At 37.8% G+C, this 18,547-nt stretch overlaps 1 protein-coding gene and 1 long non-coding RNA gene across 5 annotated transcripts; both read left to right on the top strand.

Annotated features, from left to right (window-relative positions):
* The first annotated feature begins 539 nt into the window (after positions 1-539).
* Positions 540-3,419, top strand: LOC137188431 (uncharacterized). Its single transcript, XR_010929405.1, has 2 exons — positions 540-2,194; positions 2,813-3,419. It is a non-coding gene; the product is annotated as an uncharacterized lncRNA (long non-coding RNA).
* Positions 3,420-11,873: 8,454 nt separating this feature from the next.
* Positions 11,874-18,531, top strand: ifi44g (interferon induced protein 44g). Of its 4 annotated transcripts, none has more exons than XM_067596574.1 (9): positions 11,893-11,991; positions 13,464-13,535; positions 14,265-14,419; positions 15,263-15,314; positions 15,729-15,924; positions 16,204-16,350; positions 16,854-17,025; positions 17,490-17,590; positions 18,100-18,531. In XM_067596574.1, the coding sequence occupies exons 1-9, from the start codon at positions 11,987-11,989 to the stop codon at positions 18,292-18,294; spliced, it is 1,095 nt and encodes a 364-aa protein (XP_067452675.1). In that variant the 5' UTR covers positions 11,893-11,986; the 3' UTR covers positions 18,295-18,531. The 4 variants fall into 4 exon arrangements, with proteins under 4 accessions (XP_067452676.1, XP_067452675.1, XP_067452674.1 ...); XM_067596573.1 differs by having other exon boundaries at positions 11,894-11,991; positions 15,266-15,314; positions 16,198-16,350; XM_067596572.1 differs by having other exon boundaries at positions 11,894-11,991; positions 16,198-16,350.
* Positions 18,532-18,547: the final 16 nt, after the last annotated feature.

Below are 18,547 nucleotides of genomic sequence, written 5' to 3'. Positions count from 1 at the left end.
AAATTATTGTTTTGTCCTACTAAGAGTTAAAAAACTCCCCTGAAATATTCAATTTACTCTAACTTAAGACTGAGAAAAGCAATTCTCACGTTTGAGGACCTGAAACCATCAAATGTTTAGGATTTTTGCTTGAAATGTTACTTAAGTGATTAATCAATTATCAATAAAATATATAATAAACTTTTCTGTTAAACAACTAATTGATTAATAAGTTAATTATTGCAGATCTACTCAATTTTTAGCCCTGTTTGAAATTTCCTACTAAATCCACCTTTTCTGGAGAAGGCCAGAATCAGCTGAAGGAGCTGGTTACCACTGGAAAGAAATGGAGAAGGCAGCCCAGAATAGAATAAGACTGATAACCTGTGATCTAGATAACCTGTGATCCACAAGGCGAGAAAGGGTTGAAATCAAGTCCCCCTTATACAAACAACCCAAATGAACTCTGTATCTACACAATACCTTGCAAAATAAAACAATTTAGCTGGTTTGAGAAGATAATTGTTTCTACCCTTGATGTTTTTCACATTTTACATTTCATTTTATTGTCTTTTTCAGTTCTACTGTAAGAAATTTCATCATATGGATTAATGACATATTTCATTTCTATGCTATAACCAGATTATCTGTAAAGATTTGTGTTTGTATAATGCTTTAAAAACTTTCCGCCTTCTCTTAATAACTTTCCTTATTCCCATGACTAGTATATAATGTAATTGTAACACTTGCTTGTTTCTTTTTGTCTAAAAGTATATTCTATTAATGAATATCCCAACTGGGGTAAAACAGATCTCTATATAAAAAATCCAACCAAATAAACAAGGCATAAATCATTCCTCATATGCAGTAAGGCTGAAAGAAGATCACCACTCTATTCCATTTTTATAGTATCTACATATAGATCCACAATGCACAGCCACAAATAGGTCCTGGATGATTACAGCCACTGTAGTACAGGAACAAACTGTCCCACCAGAGTTATGCGTGGATGTTCACTAATGTCAAGCATGTCTGCTTGATAATCAATACACCCAATTCGACTCTTCCAGCACACCTCCTGATTCCTTATGTAATGTGTGGGGAACACCTGCCCACCACTTAATGCCCTGGATCATCCCTACATCACCACCCCTGCCCTCACGCTGCCGTGGATCCTCTTACACTTCTGCGGAATGTGTATCCAAATTGTTCCTGGTGACAAGCAGCGCATGACGGAGCGGTAAAAGAAAAAGTTCAGCCAGTCTGAGTCAGAGGAAAGAGAAGAGGGGAGGAGGAGGAGGAGGGAAGTGAGGAGGGGTATACAACTCCAAGAGTCAGCCTACGCTGGTTCAGACCGGTTCCTGCCCCCTTCCCCTTCTCCTATCTTGCCTCTTCTCCTCCTCCTTCCCTCTAGTTTCCTCTCCTCATCTCATTGCCTCTCCTGTTTTTTCTTCCTCTCCTATTTCGGTCCAGTTATATTTTTCTGCCTAACTTCTTCCTCTTCTTTCCTCTTTTCTCATGTCTTCTATTCACCACTTTTATTCCTTCATTTCCTCTTATTTCCCTTCACAGATGTTTGGTTGTGTGTGCTGAATGGGAGAAGTAAAACCAGAGAGAATATAAAAGTGATGTGAAGTGTATGCATGAGATATGAAAAAAGATAGGAAGACCGAAAGATAAATATTACTCCCACAAAGTATGTATATACTCTGTTCTGAATGCAACATATTCTTTAAAAAATGTCACAATGTATTCTTTGTTGCATAACACCCTGATAAAATCATCTAAGGCTTACATTTACCAAATAACAGCCAGGTCTAAACATCTAAAATGTATGTTTTTCACTCGTAGTTTGAGAAAAGTAACTTAAATCAGAGGAACGAGCAACAGGAATGAAACAGTGTTGAGGGTTAAAACACTGGAAGGTGGGTCTGATTTGTACTGCTGGCTGTTGATATTCTAAACAGAGATGGATGGGCTTTGGTATTCCTCAGCAATACTGCAGACTCCTCCTTTCTTCACCAAGCTGCAGGGTTTGTTCACCCGGAGGAGGCTGGAGATGTAAACACTGTGATGCTGAACAATGTTTCCTCCTCCAAGCTGCCGGCCAGACGGATTAGAGACTGTCAGCGGTGACACAAAGCAACAGCTCAGCGAGCTGAGATGAAAGACTGATGGAAGATTCTTGAACCAAAGATGAACTGCATGTTCTGTTGTAAGTACAGTATGTTCAAACACTGTAGTTACACTGCACTAAAAGAATAAAGTTTGATTCTATATTCTATCCAGTTTTCCTATTTATTAATAGATGTTGCAGAAATACAGTAGCAACGTGCACCAAAAAAGGATAGAAAAACTTTTAGATTACTACTTAAAATGTTCTGGCACAGACATTGTTCAGTCAGGGTTTTGTGCCATGTTTTGATCCAGAGAGATTGGAGCAGTTGGTTGTCCATTTGACCCCAAAACCTTTCTTGCCCAGTTATCTTTGGCTCTTCTCATGTGCTTAACAGCTCTCTGAAAACACGTTCAATCCAAAAGATGTTTATGAAAGTTATTTGTGGGATCCCGTGCCCAAGTCCTGTGCACAAACAAGCAGCTCTGGTAACAGGGAGACATTCGATAGCTTGACTTTCTAATTAAGGCTTGTTTACAGTCTGTATGAGGTAGTGGGCAGACTTGCTGAGCATGTTGGTACCAGTAAGCACTGCGTCTGATCATTCCATTGATGTCTATCACTCATTAAAGCACCAGGTCTTCTTATAATGTCATGTCAGTTCTTTCTGTTTCCGTATTTTAATGTTTTTCATGCAACCTTTCCTTTCTGGCACAGGAATACATTCCCATGCACTCTGGCACGGACTCTGGCATTAACCTCTACAAGACTGGTTGAAGATGGTGCCTTTTCATGCCATTGCAGTCATTCTTAGTATCTCTGGGTGTTAGGAAAATGTAAAATGTTGAAAAATGTAAAATATGCAAACAATAGTTTTCTGCTTTACAAAGCTTAGCCCCTGTAACAGCAGTTGAATATTTACATTTCTTTTCCAGGTTTGATCTTTCAACAAAATATATACATGCTTTAAGGTTTTAACTATTTATTGCAACCTTGCAGTTTAGGGTGTGCTCCTGTGATCCAGAAACAAAGCTGAGGAAGTTTGAAACAGACTGACTGCCTGAGATAAACAACATTTAAATAAAGATTGGATAAATGTAAAAAGTGTACACACTAGTTCAGGAGGCAGGTTGGAAGGTTGAGGGAGTTCAATTTATTGGGAAGCATCGGTGTAGCAGCGAGAAAGCAGTGCTAAGCATTAGAATATGTGCAAAATGTGTTTATATGGACTTATTTGAGACAGGACATACTCATGTATGATTGGACGGTATATACCATTGCCTGAACTATTGTAAGCTGCCACAGTAAATGCAGCTTTTCAAGACTTCCAAGTTGTTCAGTATCTTATGTTGGACTTTAATGATTTGAATGGACCATAATGCATGCATCCAAAAAACAAAAATGATGGTGAACATTGTCTGGATCACCACCAGACAAAATCACAGGCAAAATTACTTATCTTGTTGTTTTACAAAAAATAAACAGAACAGATATGGTAAGTGACAAAGTTAAGTGAACACTCCAAAAGTTGCAGACATTTTATAGTACACATGGCAGTCGTCTCTTGTTTTGTAATACTACACATACAGTCTATGTGTTGCACTAGTAGAAACTGAACCTCTAAATCTTGGCAGTGCAGGACAACTAGCACTCTGCAGCTACATGTTTACTAGACAGACGCTGACCTTGTTCTTTGCCATGGCCATCTGTAATTTTAAATATTTGTCTAACCACGATACGAGTTAAAAATATTCTGTAGCTAACACCAGATATCAACTGTGATGACACACTGAAGGATAAAATGCGAAACAATTTTCTGTTTTTCAAGGTGAGTCATGGGCACCTGTCTGAGACAGAGACCACAGTCAAGTGACATCATCATGCGCTGGCTATCATAACAAATAAACATAATTAACTGTCTCATCACACCTGACAATTTAAATTCTCCACCCATAAACCGATTGAGAACAGTCACGTATAATAATAGTTATATTTGTGTAACAATTTCTTCACATGAAACATGTAAAATAAGACAGAAACAAAACATGTAAACAACATGTCATCAAACAACTACCTATAATAAAGTGAGCTCAGCAGATTATTGTGTGTAAATGGCCTTAACTGATTACAAAATTAGGCATTTGTTCTGGCTCATTGTGGAAGTGTAATCTGGAAAATTGCAATCTGAAGAAGACCGAGAAAATGAGGTGAGTTGAAGAAAAATAAACAACAGTGGAAGATGATCTAAGGGGAGATTTTTCCTTTAAATATGTTAAATCTACAAGCAACATCTAAATCTTAACCTACCTGGCTGTGTGAATCTTGGGACTGGCTATGGAAAGTCACACTCTCCCGTGTGAGGAGACAGACTCCCTGTAGCCTGCAGGGAAAACAGCAGAGTCAAGTTTAGCCATAATCCACACTGGGAGGGAAGAAGGGTCAGAGTGCATTAAACTGATGCTTTTACTCAGAGCTATATACAGTAAATACACAGGGAGAAGTTTCAATGTTTTGCTAAAGGACACTTTGTGAAGAATTGAACCTTAGACCTTTCAGTTGCATGGCAATCTGCCACGTACTGAGAAGGATTCAATTACTGTCACACATTTGTTTTAAACTGATCATCCAGGCAGAGCCATGTAATGATCTGCAGCAGTATACATACAGTAGAAGTCATCAAAACACCCTGAAAGTACAACTATCACTTCAGCAGAACAGGTTGTACTAGAACAAATAAAGTTCTATAAATGCACAATTAAGATTCCTGTGTCAGCACTTTCCATCCCCCAAAATATAAGTTTTGCAAATAGTTCCCTCCAGACATAAAGTCACACAGCAGCAAGAGGCTGCAGTAAAACATGCAGCAAGGAAAACACACAGTCATGCTGGTACCTGCAGCGGCACTCAGAGGAGACTTTTCCTTTCAGTCTTTAATCCTTAGACATAGGAAAACAGGACCTTGAAGAAACAGAAACCAAACTCAGTTCACAAGAAGTGCCTCATATTAACAGGAAATGAGGGCAGCTTTTTAATAGGCATTATGTTGCAGAATGGCAGTTTGTTATAACATAAACTATTTACCTCAAGGTCATTGGTGAGAATTGTGAGTCAAAAATGCTCTGATAAGTACTGCTTATTTTTCAGACTTTAATCTCACAAAGTTTGACAAATAATTTTAAGATGGTGTCTGGATTTCCTGCCTCTTTTTATCCTCTCATGTAACCTTACTGAGAGGATCACCAACAATTTAAAAAGTGTAATATCAAATTCTATGGAAAGCTGTGCACAAGGCTGCTGTGGTAGTTTTTGCGGTGGAAGAAGACATGAGCTGCTTGCTCTGCTTTCTTGACTCACATCAAACTTTTCTTATAGCCACCATAACTTCCAACCTTACAACCTCAAACCAAAAACCTCAAACTGACTTCGACATGAATCCTTGTAATTCATCTGTAAGGTCTTCATAAAAATGAATAAATTAGAAGCCCCACTTTACACTTAGCTAAGGTATAGTGATTACCCATACCCGACTGCTGTCTGCACGTGACACTGTGAATATGATCAGAGGCTGTCGGTGCCAGAACATCACGTCCTATATCTGTCAAAACCTAAAAGCCACTTCATCACCTCCATAGAAGTACAGTAGAGGAGTTCAGCTAGAGTGAAAAAACTCTTATTTACAAACAATCAATTCCATGTTTTTCATATTGTCTGCCTGATTCATGTATACCTGATGCAAAAAAATAAGACTGACTTAATTGTGGTCCATACAATGAAATCCAGGAGGATTTTGATCTCTGAGAGAAGATATAACTTTAATGTTAAAATAAAAAATAAATAAATAAAAATACACTAATTGTTCAAATGGAGGCTCTGTAATTAAAGGTCATAACTTGTTACTTTAACCAAATTTGGATATAGATGTGCGCTCTGGTGTGTTTTTAGCATAAAAAAAAACATTGATTAGTCTGTCTTGTATAATTATAAGACAAAATTTATACGGAAGAAATATAAACTGGCACACAATTTGTCACCCATATCCAGCTATTCCTTTAAAAAAAATCAGTCCTCATTTTACTGGACTACTATCCTGTACTATTCAACATTTTAAACTCAAGCATGGCATTAAAGGCAACGCTGCTCTGATTTTGACACAACTTGTGAAGAGTCTATGCATTTAATGTTTTTGCATTGCATTCTGCCATTTAAAACATTATACTACTTGGCATGAGGCATCTATTATTCAATAACTCAAACTTTTAGAGGCCATAACTCCTACACCACCTGTCCATCTTGCTCCTAATTGGCCTGAGGGATGCCTGCGTCATTTGAAGGGGGAAGCCATGTTTCAGTTGTTTTTATCAGATGAAAACATGGGCAATAAAACTAAACTAAACAAACGTTCAATAGACATTTCTGTAGATTTCAAATGATATATTATCCCTTTACTAATGTGCTCTTGATCTTGACGCAGATACATTTGACAAATGCTTAATTACCCATTTTGTCTAACTTTCACACTGACTATGATAATAAACCACATTTCAAAAGCACAGCCAATGTGTTATTAAGTTGCTATTTTAATTTGCCCTCTTTTCTATTCCGGACAGCCTCTTCTGGATCAATGCAGCGCTTTCATTTCAACATGTGCTTACTGCACTTTTGGTTAACAAGGCTACTGGCAAACTTACCAGCAGAGAGACAGAGTGCATGTGTGTCACCAAGTGTGGATGGATAGGGCGTTAGGGGAGGTTGGTCGGGGTCGGGGTGGGGGTGTTGCCTGTAAAACAGACTGCTGTGTCACACGGCTACATAGTCAGCATAGCTCCCTGTTTAGACGGCTCACCCTCATCCTCCCACCTGCGGCACTCCACTCCAGATATGAGCTGGAGCTGCTGAGTCAGAGCTGAAACTGTCTGAACTTCCTGGATTCAAAGCCCCAGATGATGAGGAGGGACTGCTGTGAAGGTGTTTATCGTCAATAATTTTATTACTGCCCTACATAGGAATCAGCAGTAGTAGGAAAGAGCAACCACACCTTTTAAGTCAAGACAGGAGTGAGGCAAGAATGCATGATGTCAGCATTGCCTTTCAGTATAATCGCAGACTGGATGTTGAAAAGAACGACTGAAGACCAACCTAGAGGAATCAGACGGACGCCCTTTTCAACACTTGAAGACCATGAATTCACAGACAACTTGTCACTAGTGTCCCACACCCACCATATGCAAGAAAAAACATCCCGTCTCAACAAATAGGACTGAAAATTAGCTTTAAGAGAATGAAGGTGATGACCTTGAATGCACAAAATCCCCCACAGATACAAGTAGATGGAACAAACCTACACACAACAGAAGAGTATATATCTCTGAAGCACTGTTAGATATGATGGGGGAACAGGCAGTGACATAAAAAGCTGACTCAGCAAGGCCAGTAACACCTTCAGAATGCTAAACAATGTGTGGAAGTCCCCCCAGTATGGCATCAACACCAAGCTAAAACTGTACCAGAGCTGTGTTCTTTCTATCTTTCTGTACAGCTCAGAATGCTGGAGAATGACAGAGAGTGACATTCTGCCAACGTTAGAAACAAGGAGCCTCAGAAAACTCCTGTGTGTCTTCTGGCCTAACACTATCTCCAACTGACAACTGCTTGCTCAGACCAATCAAGAGAGCACTGACACCATCATCATGAGAAGGCGGTGGAGATGGACACATCATGCGAAGAGAACAGGTTGACATCACAAGAATTTCCCTACAATGGACACCAGAAGGAAGGCCTAAGAGAGGAAGACCCAAAGACACCTGGTGTCAAACAGTGGAGTGAGAACTGAAAACCCCTTAAGCAGACCTGGGGTACCATCCAAAAGTTCGCCCTAAACAGACAGGAGTGGAGATCTTTTGTTGCTGACCTACATACCAGTAGGCATAAAGGGCAGTAAGACAGCTGATGAGACAGTCAGCCTCTAGGCGCCTCTGCACTGAAGTTTACACGACTGTTGGCTGGCAGGTTACATTTGGCGGGAAACCTCCTGGATTGTTTTACATACTTGACATTAGCACTTCTATTAGATGCATATTTGATGCTATCAGTAGCTGTCTTCATCTCTGTTCTGGCACTTCAGAACAAATGGAGTGATGCCAGGGAGAGAGGCAGCGATCCTCTTAATGACAGGAAGTGACAGTGTTTATGGAACATGTCTTCGTTTTTGGAAAGTACCCTTGTGTTGAGTGTATATCTGGTATTGTTTGCACCTGACATATTATTGAGTTCATTACTGTATAAACAAGTCTCACCACATTGTTTTCTAAATGTAGCAGCATTTAACAGCACTTAATATTGAAGTATTAAGGAGATAATATCCTTTAAAACACTCCAGGGTTCTTGATATTTGTGGGATGTGAGGATGTATAGGTGTATATGATGCATTTTTGTAACATTTACATGAAAAATGAGACTCATAAAAATAAGAAATTTTGTCACTTATAGTACATATAGTACATTTCTGGAAACGATCAAATAGTATAGCTGAACAGCTATTGATTAGTCATTTTTAATCAAACTAGTCAAAAACATTTTTTAGCTATACAAGCCACATACAGGATTTATGGCCTCAGCATTTCTTAAATCCTTGCAAAATCCCTGATACATTTACACAAACAAATGAATTATAGTGTACATATGAATCTTTTATTTAAGTGTTCACTTCACCTATTTATAAATACATTACACCTGTTTTCTGGTTACAGGGTAGATCAGTCTTGGCCAGCCTGCTGGTCATGTGGTCACTGTGTTTTCATTTGTGGGACTGCAGTTTTGACAGGAAACATCCTCCAAACACAGATAAGTGCCTATAAATAGTGTTTGCTGTAAAACCATCAACTCACTTTTAATGACACCCAGTCATGGCCTCAAGGCCACAGCATGTTGTATTTCTGCTTTTGGTGTTGTCCTCAGATAATTTAATGACCATAACACAAACTGGTGTGTCAGACTCCTTGAATGTTGTATTTTTTTTGTTTTGGAACATTGAGTACGACAGATTTTCCTACCAGTTTTGGATCTTCCAACCTAACCCCCATTTCTCCATCCCAGCAGTGACTCAGTGTCTCCCAGCCAGTCTACATGGGGCTCCAGAAATAAGAACTGAGGATCTATTATTTCTGCTGACACAGCAAAAGGTCATTCACGGCCACAAGGTCATAAACATAACTGTGCCTTGTTGTGGGCCTTTATTATGCCTGATCAGTCTGCTAGCCAACAGCCCAGATAAAATCAAGCTGAATGACAGATGACTGACCTGAAAGAACTTGCAAACTTTTTTTTTCATGTTCATTTAGCTTGGAGGGGTTTTGCTGAGTATACACGCTACACTAACTTCACTTTAATAAACTCCAATCCCAAGAGACCAACTGAAAAAAAGTGACTTTTCTTACTATTATAGATATGTTTATTTGTTATTGATAGTAAAATAAAAGTCTCCCATGATGCCATTGTCTTACCAAGTGAAGAGCTGGGATATATAGTCTGCTGCAGGGCTCCGGAAAAGCTCACTGAACCTGGAGGTGAATCACACTCAGCTGAAAAGAACAGTTTTAATGTCAATTAGAAATAAACACAAGACAAAGGGGAGAGGAGATAATCAATTAACAGTGGCTGTAGTGAAAAATGGGAACACCCAAACTGCTCATGGAGCTGAAAACATGGTAAATCTGCATAAATACGCATATGCATAAAATAGGGACAAAATGTGTGTATCATGTTCAGAAACGGTATAATGTTCTGTAAAGACCTCTTTGTAAATAACTAATTTATCTCATTTGATACCTCAGTTAAAAATTATCACCTCAGTTTCATTTTTTTTGGATACTTACAAGCTTGAAGCTTTGTCATGAAACATTATACAACATTTCCACTTCTCCCACCAAACTGCCCTTTAGAGAACTGGTTAAGGATGCAATACACTCCCATACCCATGTATCTGTGAGGTCTGCTTTTTAGGACATTGCACTGACTTCCATTCATTGTGAACAGCCTAACCCGAGCCCTGACCCTTAGCTTAACCTAACCTCAATTCACACCTTACCCCTAACCTTAACCAGGACCTCAGAAATGACGTTTTGCCTCATTAGGACCGGGCTTTGGTCCCCATGAGGACTACTGGTCCCGACAAGGTTGGTATTTATACCAGAAAAGGTCCCCAAGATGTAACAAAAATGCATGCAGACTCACACACACACACACACACACACACACACACACACACACACACACACACACACACACACACACACTTGTACACAAAGTGAGTTTCTTATCCAAGGAAAAGCAATCACCACCATCAACACCATCAATTACAGATCAGCATTCATATCAAAATATTATCTAATTATTAAAAGCTACTGAGTGACGACAGTGATTGAGTGTCAGGGCACATTTTCTTTCACTGCAGGAGGAAGTTTTGGAAGTGTGGCCACAGGTTGACCTCTGCTGACAGCCAGCAGGTAAGGTCTCTACAGCCTCAAATATATGAATATAGCTCCCTCTAGTGGACATAATGAGTAGAAACAATAGAAACAAGAAATTCGCATACAGTATGTGCCTGTGTGTGTTTATGTAAATGTCCATATGTAATTCAAGTCTGTATTTACACAATGTAGGTAAAGTAATGGACTTTTTTCACAGTAGGAATTTTACTTGTCATTACAGAAAAAGCACAGGTGGAACAAATAACATTAATGATAAATGCTCAGTTGCATTTAGGTGTGCCAGTAAGCCACATCAGTGAGTAAGCATGCACAATACAATAATTAATTCATCCATAATTGATATTACTAGTTACACCTGTTCTTTTCCTGCTATGACGTCAGTCAACAGTCGTCTGACGAGTCAGACTCGTCACATCAGACTTTGGTCAGACAATAATCACATTTATTCTGTGAGACCAAACATTCAGCTAGTTTTTATATTGTGCATAGAATAACATCAACACCTCAATCCATTCAAAATAGATTGAACAGTTGATTTTCTTGTTCATTTTGGCATGAATAATCCATCTCTAAAAAGAAGAAGCTCACCTTCACCTCCTCATGAAAACTAAAGACAGCTTTGTAGTTATTTGCAGCTCTATGCTGTTCGCTGCTGGACAACACTGACATGGAATAGAGTTGTGAAGTGGGAGGGGCCCCTGTGTGTCTCCACATTCTGTATTCCCCTTTCAAACTTCTCTTTAAATGAACCCCAACGCTTTCTTCTTAAGTCATTTTTCAACTTCCTGGCTGTATTATCTGGCGAGCAAGGTCACTAAAAACATATAGAATAAACAACGACACTAGATTGCTTTTTTCAGAAAACTGCTGTCCTTATCCAAACATATGAAGCAAGCCAAATGACAAACTGTTAAGAAAGGTTCTGTTCCACAACTGGATTTTAAGTTATTATCATAATAGTACTATAGCCTGTCATAGTTACAAATATCAATGGGATTTTTAATGAGGTTTTCCTACTTCTGGAGCAGAATCCGGAAGTTGCAGTTTGACTTCAGCTCTCCATGGCCGACATCTCTTTGTTTATTGTGTTGTGATTTGATTTTAATGTGTGAAATTTATGTCAAACTGAAAAACACTATATTCAATTATACATTATGATACATCAAATGCATACATAAAAAGGAAATACAAATAACAACATGTATTGTATTTCACTTTATTTCTTCGTTCAATTTGTTTTCATTTAGGCATTAAAAATCTTCCATAGACTTCAACCAACAGTAAGTTTCACTTTCCTCGTAAAGGCACCGCCTCCCTCTACTCCACACTTGTTCTGCTTTTGTTCGCCACGTCTAACAAACTACATACATCTGTCAGAGAACAGCAGAAACAAACTGGAGAAAAAATGAGGTAGGCTAATATTTCACGTAAAATAAAGTTACGCAGGTAAACCTCAGTTCACTTTAACAAAGGAGGACAAGTTGAACTTCTGAACTGTTCGAACTTTTGACTTGTTTTGACTATGAAAACGTTAATTAATGTTTGCAGCCAGGTGATAGAAGCACTAGTTAGCTCTCTTTTAACACCTGTTCATTTAGCTTCAGTCGGTTTTTACAAAAAACCCATGTGAAATCAACATTTTGTGTGTGTTTTTAGGAGAAAATGAACTGTGTCACTGTTGGACCTACTCTATCAAATAGCTGAAAATTGTGGAATTGATATTAGTGATAGTGATATTAAGCAGAAAACCTATGTCAAAACTTGTGTTTGCACAATTAAGGCTATAAATATATATGCCCTAGTCCTCTGGCTGATTTGTCAAAGCAGGAAAAGCACAGATAAATAGATAATGCCACGCCTCCATTCTGCTTATTGTTAGCAATGTCAGCGGGAGAGCATGCGCAATACAATAGACTGTATGCAGCCATCATTAATGTCATTTATTCTGGCTGCTGCCAATTAATTCCTGCTTTGACAAGTCAAAAATTTGCAAACGGTTTCTTTTTGGGGCCTATAAGGCTTAAATGTTGCCACGCTGATGTAGTCACATCTTTTGACATGGACAAATTGGAAATTACAGTTCCCCAACAAACAAGCCAATTGACTTAATGCGCATTGATTTTGTGCAACTTTTGGTGCACAAATTGAATATGACAGGCATCTCTTCTCACTTGTCATTAACATGTCATACACAACCATATAAGCCATTCTAGTAAGTGGATGGTGGTGAGAAACGTTCGTTTATGAATCAATGTTTGAAGTCAAAAGAGGAATTATTTTTTGTACTATTTAATTTACTATTTAACTATATTTAATATAATATTTGCACATTTGAGCTACCAAAGATGGAAAGTTATAAAATGTGTGTGTATAAAATCACAAGAACTGTCAAACAGCTTTAACCACCTAATTTTACTGTATTGTTTTGCTGATGGATATAAAATCATGGTGAAACATGTTTTAAAGTAAAGTATACATGCACACATGTTTATCTGACAGCACATTAGGGTTTTGAAAACATATATCATGACTTAACAAAGAGTAAAGTAATTAAGTATATACAGTATTTTTCAAGTTTAACCATTTTAACCATTGAATTTTATTTCTGTAGGGTATGCAGGTTATCACTGATATTATTTATTGCATCTGTGGTGAAAGAAATGTTTCTTATGTGTCTTGTTTGTCATGAAGACCAGTGTTGCTTACATTACTTTACCTTATAGTACTCCCTGCAGTCTGTAATGTGTCCTTGATCTGTGGAAAGAGGAGTTTGAGAGAAAGCTTTAGTGTTGCAGCAGCAACTACAGTATACCGTGGGATGTACATAATAATACAGCTTTTGTTGACCTTGTATCAACAATATTTTTTACTTAATCCAACAGTACAAAAAATATAGTTTTTTCAAGTTGTGTGAGGAGAAAGAAGACGCGGGAGAATAACAGCAGAGAGGGAAGGTAGGCCATCATTGGTTCACAATGATCTGAAGTGCTGCTTTAACTTCCTCTCATGGTTGTTGGTTTATGTGTATAACTTAACATTTTTAACATTTTTCCTCACATTGTAGAAACTACAGTTAATATTTTAAATCAGACATATAAATGAGATTACTAAAAATTAGCCTACAAAGTTGGTGTTGATGAGCTTTCAGAATCCTTCAAAGATATTTAGTATTCCTCATGGTGGATTTAGTTTTAATTAACACATGTAATAAAGATAATATAGAGTTAGACTGCAGGAGACAGGAGAGGAATATGTGATAATAGCATCAGTTTACTAATTGTTACAAGTAGATAAAAAACTCATCATACAGCACTTATTGCTCAGAATCACAACATTTTATGCCACACCACATGTTATAAGGCACAGGCATTAGCCTGCACTCTGACAATATTGTCCTACATCTAAGAAGATGTTCAGAAAAGGCAGAGTCGGATGCTATGTTTGGGTCAAATTTCAGATTTCATCACAAAACTCGTTTGGGTTGAGTCTTTGCCTTATTTGACTTTGGGAAACTCACTTATATTTCTTTGTCCATTTCAACAGCTGCAGCTAATTTTTGTTCACATTTTTAGGTTGCATATAGTATTTTAAGTGTAAATTTTAAACCAGGAACATTCAAGTTAATTACTGCTCCTTTGCTTTATTTGTGCTCTTCTGATGCATGTGATTGTTTTCCTCATCAGTTTTACCAGCTTTAGTTTGGGGAATCCCATAACCACAACTCCTTTATCCCAAGTTTTACTGGCCAAGGAAGTGCACAAGGCAGATACTCTCAGCACAGTTACAAACATCAGTTCAACAGAGAGTGAGGAGAGCAAACCTTCATTTACATTCTCAGGTAAGCTATTTAACAGTTCCATGCAAATACGTTTGTTAAAAACCAGCAATGCTACTAAATATGTCCTACAAAAGATTGGAAGCATTACCTTCCAGCTAAGTTTTTGTACATTTTTTGGATGCACCAAAGACTATTTGAATACATGCATACATACATACATATATGTAAATAATATTTGAAATGGCAACTGTTGCCCCTGTTCCTTTTTTACATACAGTAAGTAACCAACCTAGTGTGTTCCTTTACATAATGGCTTCATATTTACGGGTGTAAAAAGTTCAGTACCTCTGCATATTCATATGCAGTAAATGAACTGAGATTTCCCTTCATTAAGAAAAAGCTTGAGAATATTGTGAGCAGATGAGTTTCAGGAGAAGTCTATGTGAAATGTTAAAATCATTAAAAGTAGAGTTAATGTATTCTGATCTATAAGCACTGCATTGCTGCATTTGCAATCTCAACGTAGTTGCCAACAATTTTACAGAAATCTTTTCATTACTCAGCTGATACCTGTTTTCTGACTCTGGACACATCCCTGAGCCAACCTGTCTAATGGCTGCATTGCCCACTGGTCAAAGAGACTGATTTTAGTGTTAAGCTTGCTGAATGTGCTTCTAATAAACTTCCTTGTAGCTTCTGGAAATATCTGGATGTGACATCACTTTTGGTTTGGCCACATATCCATAGAGCATGGACTAAGAAAAATACAATGAGTAACATGCAAATGAAACATATATTAAAATAGTCAGTTTTTTTATCATTTCTTTCACTTTTCAGAGGAGGTGAATCATTCCAAATACTGGATATTTCATTAAAACTCATCAATTCTTAAACTCTCTTCAGCAGTTCAGCCAAAGTTGGAATCTCAATGGAGAGAAGTGGATTGGACAGAAGAGTGAGTAGAGCTGGGTTGGCAACTATTTACTAATTACTAGCAGTCAAACTAATTCATTTTAAAGAGAAAAAACTTATTTTAAACACTATTACCTTCATTCCACCAACTCATATACATAAATACACTTAAACTGAAACTACACTATTGCTATTTACTTATTTTATTTATTCTGAACAGCAAGATAAATATATATAATATCAAATCTACTTCTCTGTTTCTCTCTCCCTCTATATAAATATTTTTTTCAATCAACTTATTTAATATGCTTTTTTTCTTTTGTTTTATTTAGTTTTGGTTGGTCTTTTCTGCTGCGCTTACTTCTATACCATGAGCTGTTGGCTACTTTGAAAAAAAAGTATTAAATTGAAAGTATTATAATATATATTGAAAGTATTAAAAATAATTCAAACCTAGGCAAAGGACGAGCCTGATGAAGACGATCAGCTCCCACAGACCGAGCTGTGAGGAGGTGACTCAGACTCGGGTTCTCCTCCTGGGCCCGGTCAGTTCTGGAAAGTCCAGCTTCATCAGTTCAGTCCAGTCTGTGTTTAATGGAAGAGTCACCAACCGGGCCATGGTGGGCTGCTCCTCAACCAGCTTCACCAAGAAGGTAGAAGCGGAGCAGTAACATGTAACAAATGACTAAAGCTATCCATCTTTTTAAATTCAAAGTTATTTACGGAGTGATAATTTAGTTTATTTGTAGTTTATTCTTTCAAATTCAAATTTACACTCCCAAGTCTGTTTACAGATCTTATGGATTTAATTTGTGAAAAAGTTGAATGAAGCCTCCAGAGAAAGCAGTGTGAAATCTCATAAATTGCGTCAAATGATGTCACAGCTTTAGTGACCGTGTCATTGACTTTCTTTTTGTTTGCGTCAGCTACAGTCCTTCAACATCCGTGGTCAGAAGGGAGAGGATCCTATTGGACTGGTGCTGTGTGATATTATGGGCCTGGGTGATGGAGAAATGACTGGACTGACTCTCCATGACATCCTGTCTGTCATTAAAGGCCATGTACCTGAGGGACACAAGGTTAACAGGATCAATACTGTATTATTTTTATTATTATTGTAGTTTTTAGCAATGCTAGTAGTGTGGCTCTAAAGATGTCTGTTGTTCGGTCCATCGCTTTGGTCCCGACTGAAATATCTCAACATTTACTAGATGGATTAGTACAAAATATTGTATATTCATGTTTCTCAGAAGATGAATCCTAAAGGCTCTGACTTTTCTTCTAGCGCCACCATAAGGTTAACACTTGTGGTTTTAGGTGAAATGTGTCACCCACTATTGGTTGGATTACCATGATATTTTGGTAGAGATATTCATGTCCCCCTCAGGACTTTTCATCCAGCACCATCATCTGGTCAAAATTTTAATTCACCCAGTATTTGGTTTTTGAATAAATACTTGCAAAACTAATGACAGTCCCGTCAGCCTCATCAGTACTTTGTGTATAGTAATAATTAGCAATCACACGCATCATGAGTTGTTATACTTTTTGAAAATTGAATCTCTTCATTTTGCTCTCCCAGTTTAGCCCAGATCAGCCAGTGAGGTCAGAGACTTCTGGCTATGTGAAGAGGCCAAGTCTTAAAGACAAGATCCAATGTGTGGCCTTTGTGGTGGATGCCTCCAAAATCTCGACCTACCCCAAAGGCCTCAGCACCACTTTCCAACAGCTCCGAGAGCACATCAGTGACCTGGGTGAGCACAAGACAAACAACAAACCTACACAAAGATATTTTCAGACACACATTGATGACACATTCATTCCTGCAATGTAACCGGGCACTTGCCACATACAAGCCATTATGTAATATAGTTTGTTACTGTCACATCAAAAGCATTTTTCATTGTGTATATTTTTTGTTGTGACATTACAGAACACAACCCAAGCCATTCGTGAAATATACTTGTGTCAATTTAAGCATATAGAGGTCCTATGGATTCTGCTATTTTCTCTTAAATGTTGTTTTAATTGTTCTCAATTAGTTTTTTTGATTTACATATTAACCCTTCTATAGTGATCAGCTGAAAAAAAGTACTGTTGAAATCTTTACTGTCTGTACTTTATTTCTCTAAAATGTAACAATTAACTGAGAAACTGCTGTTTCTCTGATTCTTTTTGCGGTGACACCTTTATGACAGTATTTTATTTTATGTTTTAGGTGTTCACCAGGTGGCTCTGCTGACCCACGTAGACAAGATTTGTTCAGAAACGGCCAAAGATGTCACCCAGGTTTACGAGAGCCGCATCATTCGGGACATGGTAGGTTGAAATATGTTAATGAAAATCCAGTAAATAAAATCCAGACTCAGAGGCATTTCCTCTAAATTGTCTATAAAAGAGAAATTAACGTACACTACACACATTACCATGAATGTAGTGCATGATACAGACACTAAGAAAGAATAATTTAGTCAACATGTCTTATAAAGTGCCTGTGACTGTTCACCATGCAGACTACAGACATTTTACTCAAATTTGTTTGTCTCTTAACCAGAATGGGAAAAGCTGACTTTGGTGTGTTTTATTATTTTTCTTATTACCAACCGCTATGAACTATAGCGGTTGGTAACTGCTGAGCTATTGTATCATTAAACGAGAGTTAACTTTTGTAAGAACCTTTATTCTAACTCCTTACAGATCAAACTATTTGAGATCTGCATTTTCAAGTGTGCCATCTAGTTTGGCATGGCATTGTTCTCAACCAGCTGAAGAAAATAAAAGCAGATGGTGTGGAAATCTCTTACCGTCACATGTGTTTGTTTTTGTAGATGGGTAAAGCTGCAGCTCTATTGGGTATGTCCACCTCCTACATCGTCCCGGTGAAGAACTACTCATCAGAGTTGGACCTGGATGTGAACACTGATGTGCTTCTGCTTAGTGCTGTCGACCACATCCTGCAGTATGCTGACCTGTATTTCCAGGACAATACACAAAACACAGGGCTAAAGCCAGATTTTTACTGACTTTAGCCTTTCACAATTGATTAATCATCTTCAATGAATTAATTTTAAAGTCCATGTGTGTAGGATCTGAAAATGTCTGTCCTCAGTGACTCCGAGTTATAATATTAAAGCTAGAATCACATATTACATGTAGGGGATTTAAGCTGCCTTGTAAAACTGTACTTTTTCATAATGTTTTTAATTCTAATCAACACATTTTTATAACTCAGAATAAAATCAGCTGTCTGTAACATCTTATTGAGCAATCTGTTCT

Source organism: Thunnus thynnus, chromosome 8 (genome assembly GCF_963924715.1).
Source record: "Thunnus thynnus chromosome 8, fThuThy2.1, whole genome shotgun sequence".
NCBI classification, from domain to species: Eukaryota; Metazoa; Chordata; class Actinopteri; order Scombriformes; family Scombridae; genus Thunnus; species Thunnus thynnus.
Note: the sequence above shows the minus strand (reverse complement) of the source record. Positions and strands in the feature narration are given on the sequence as shown.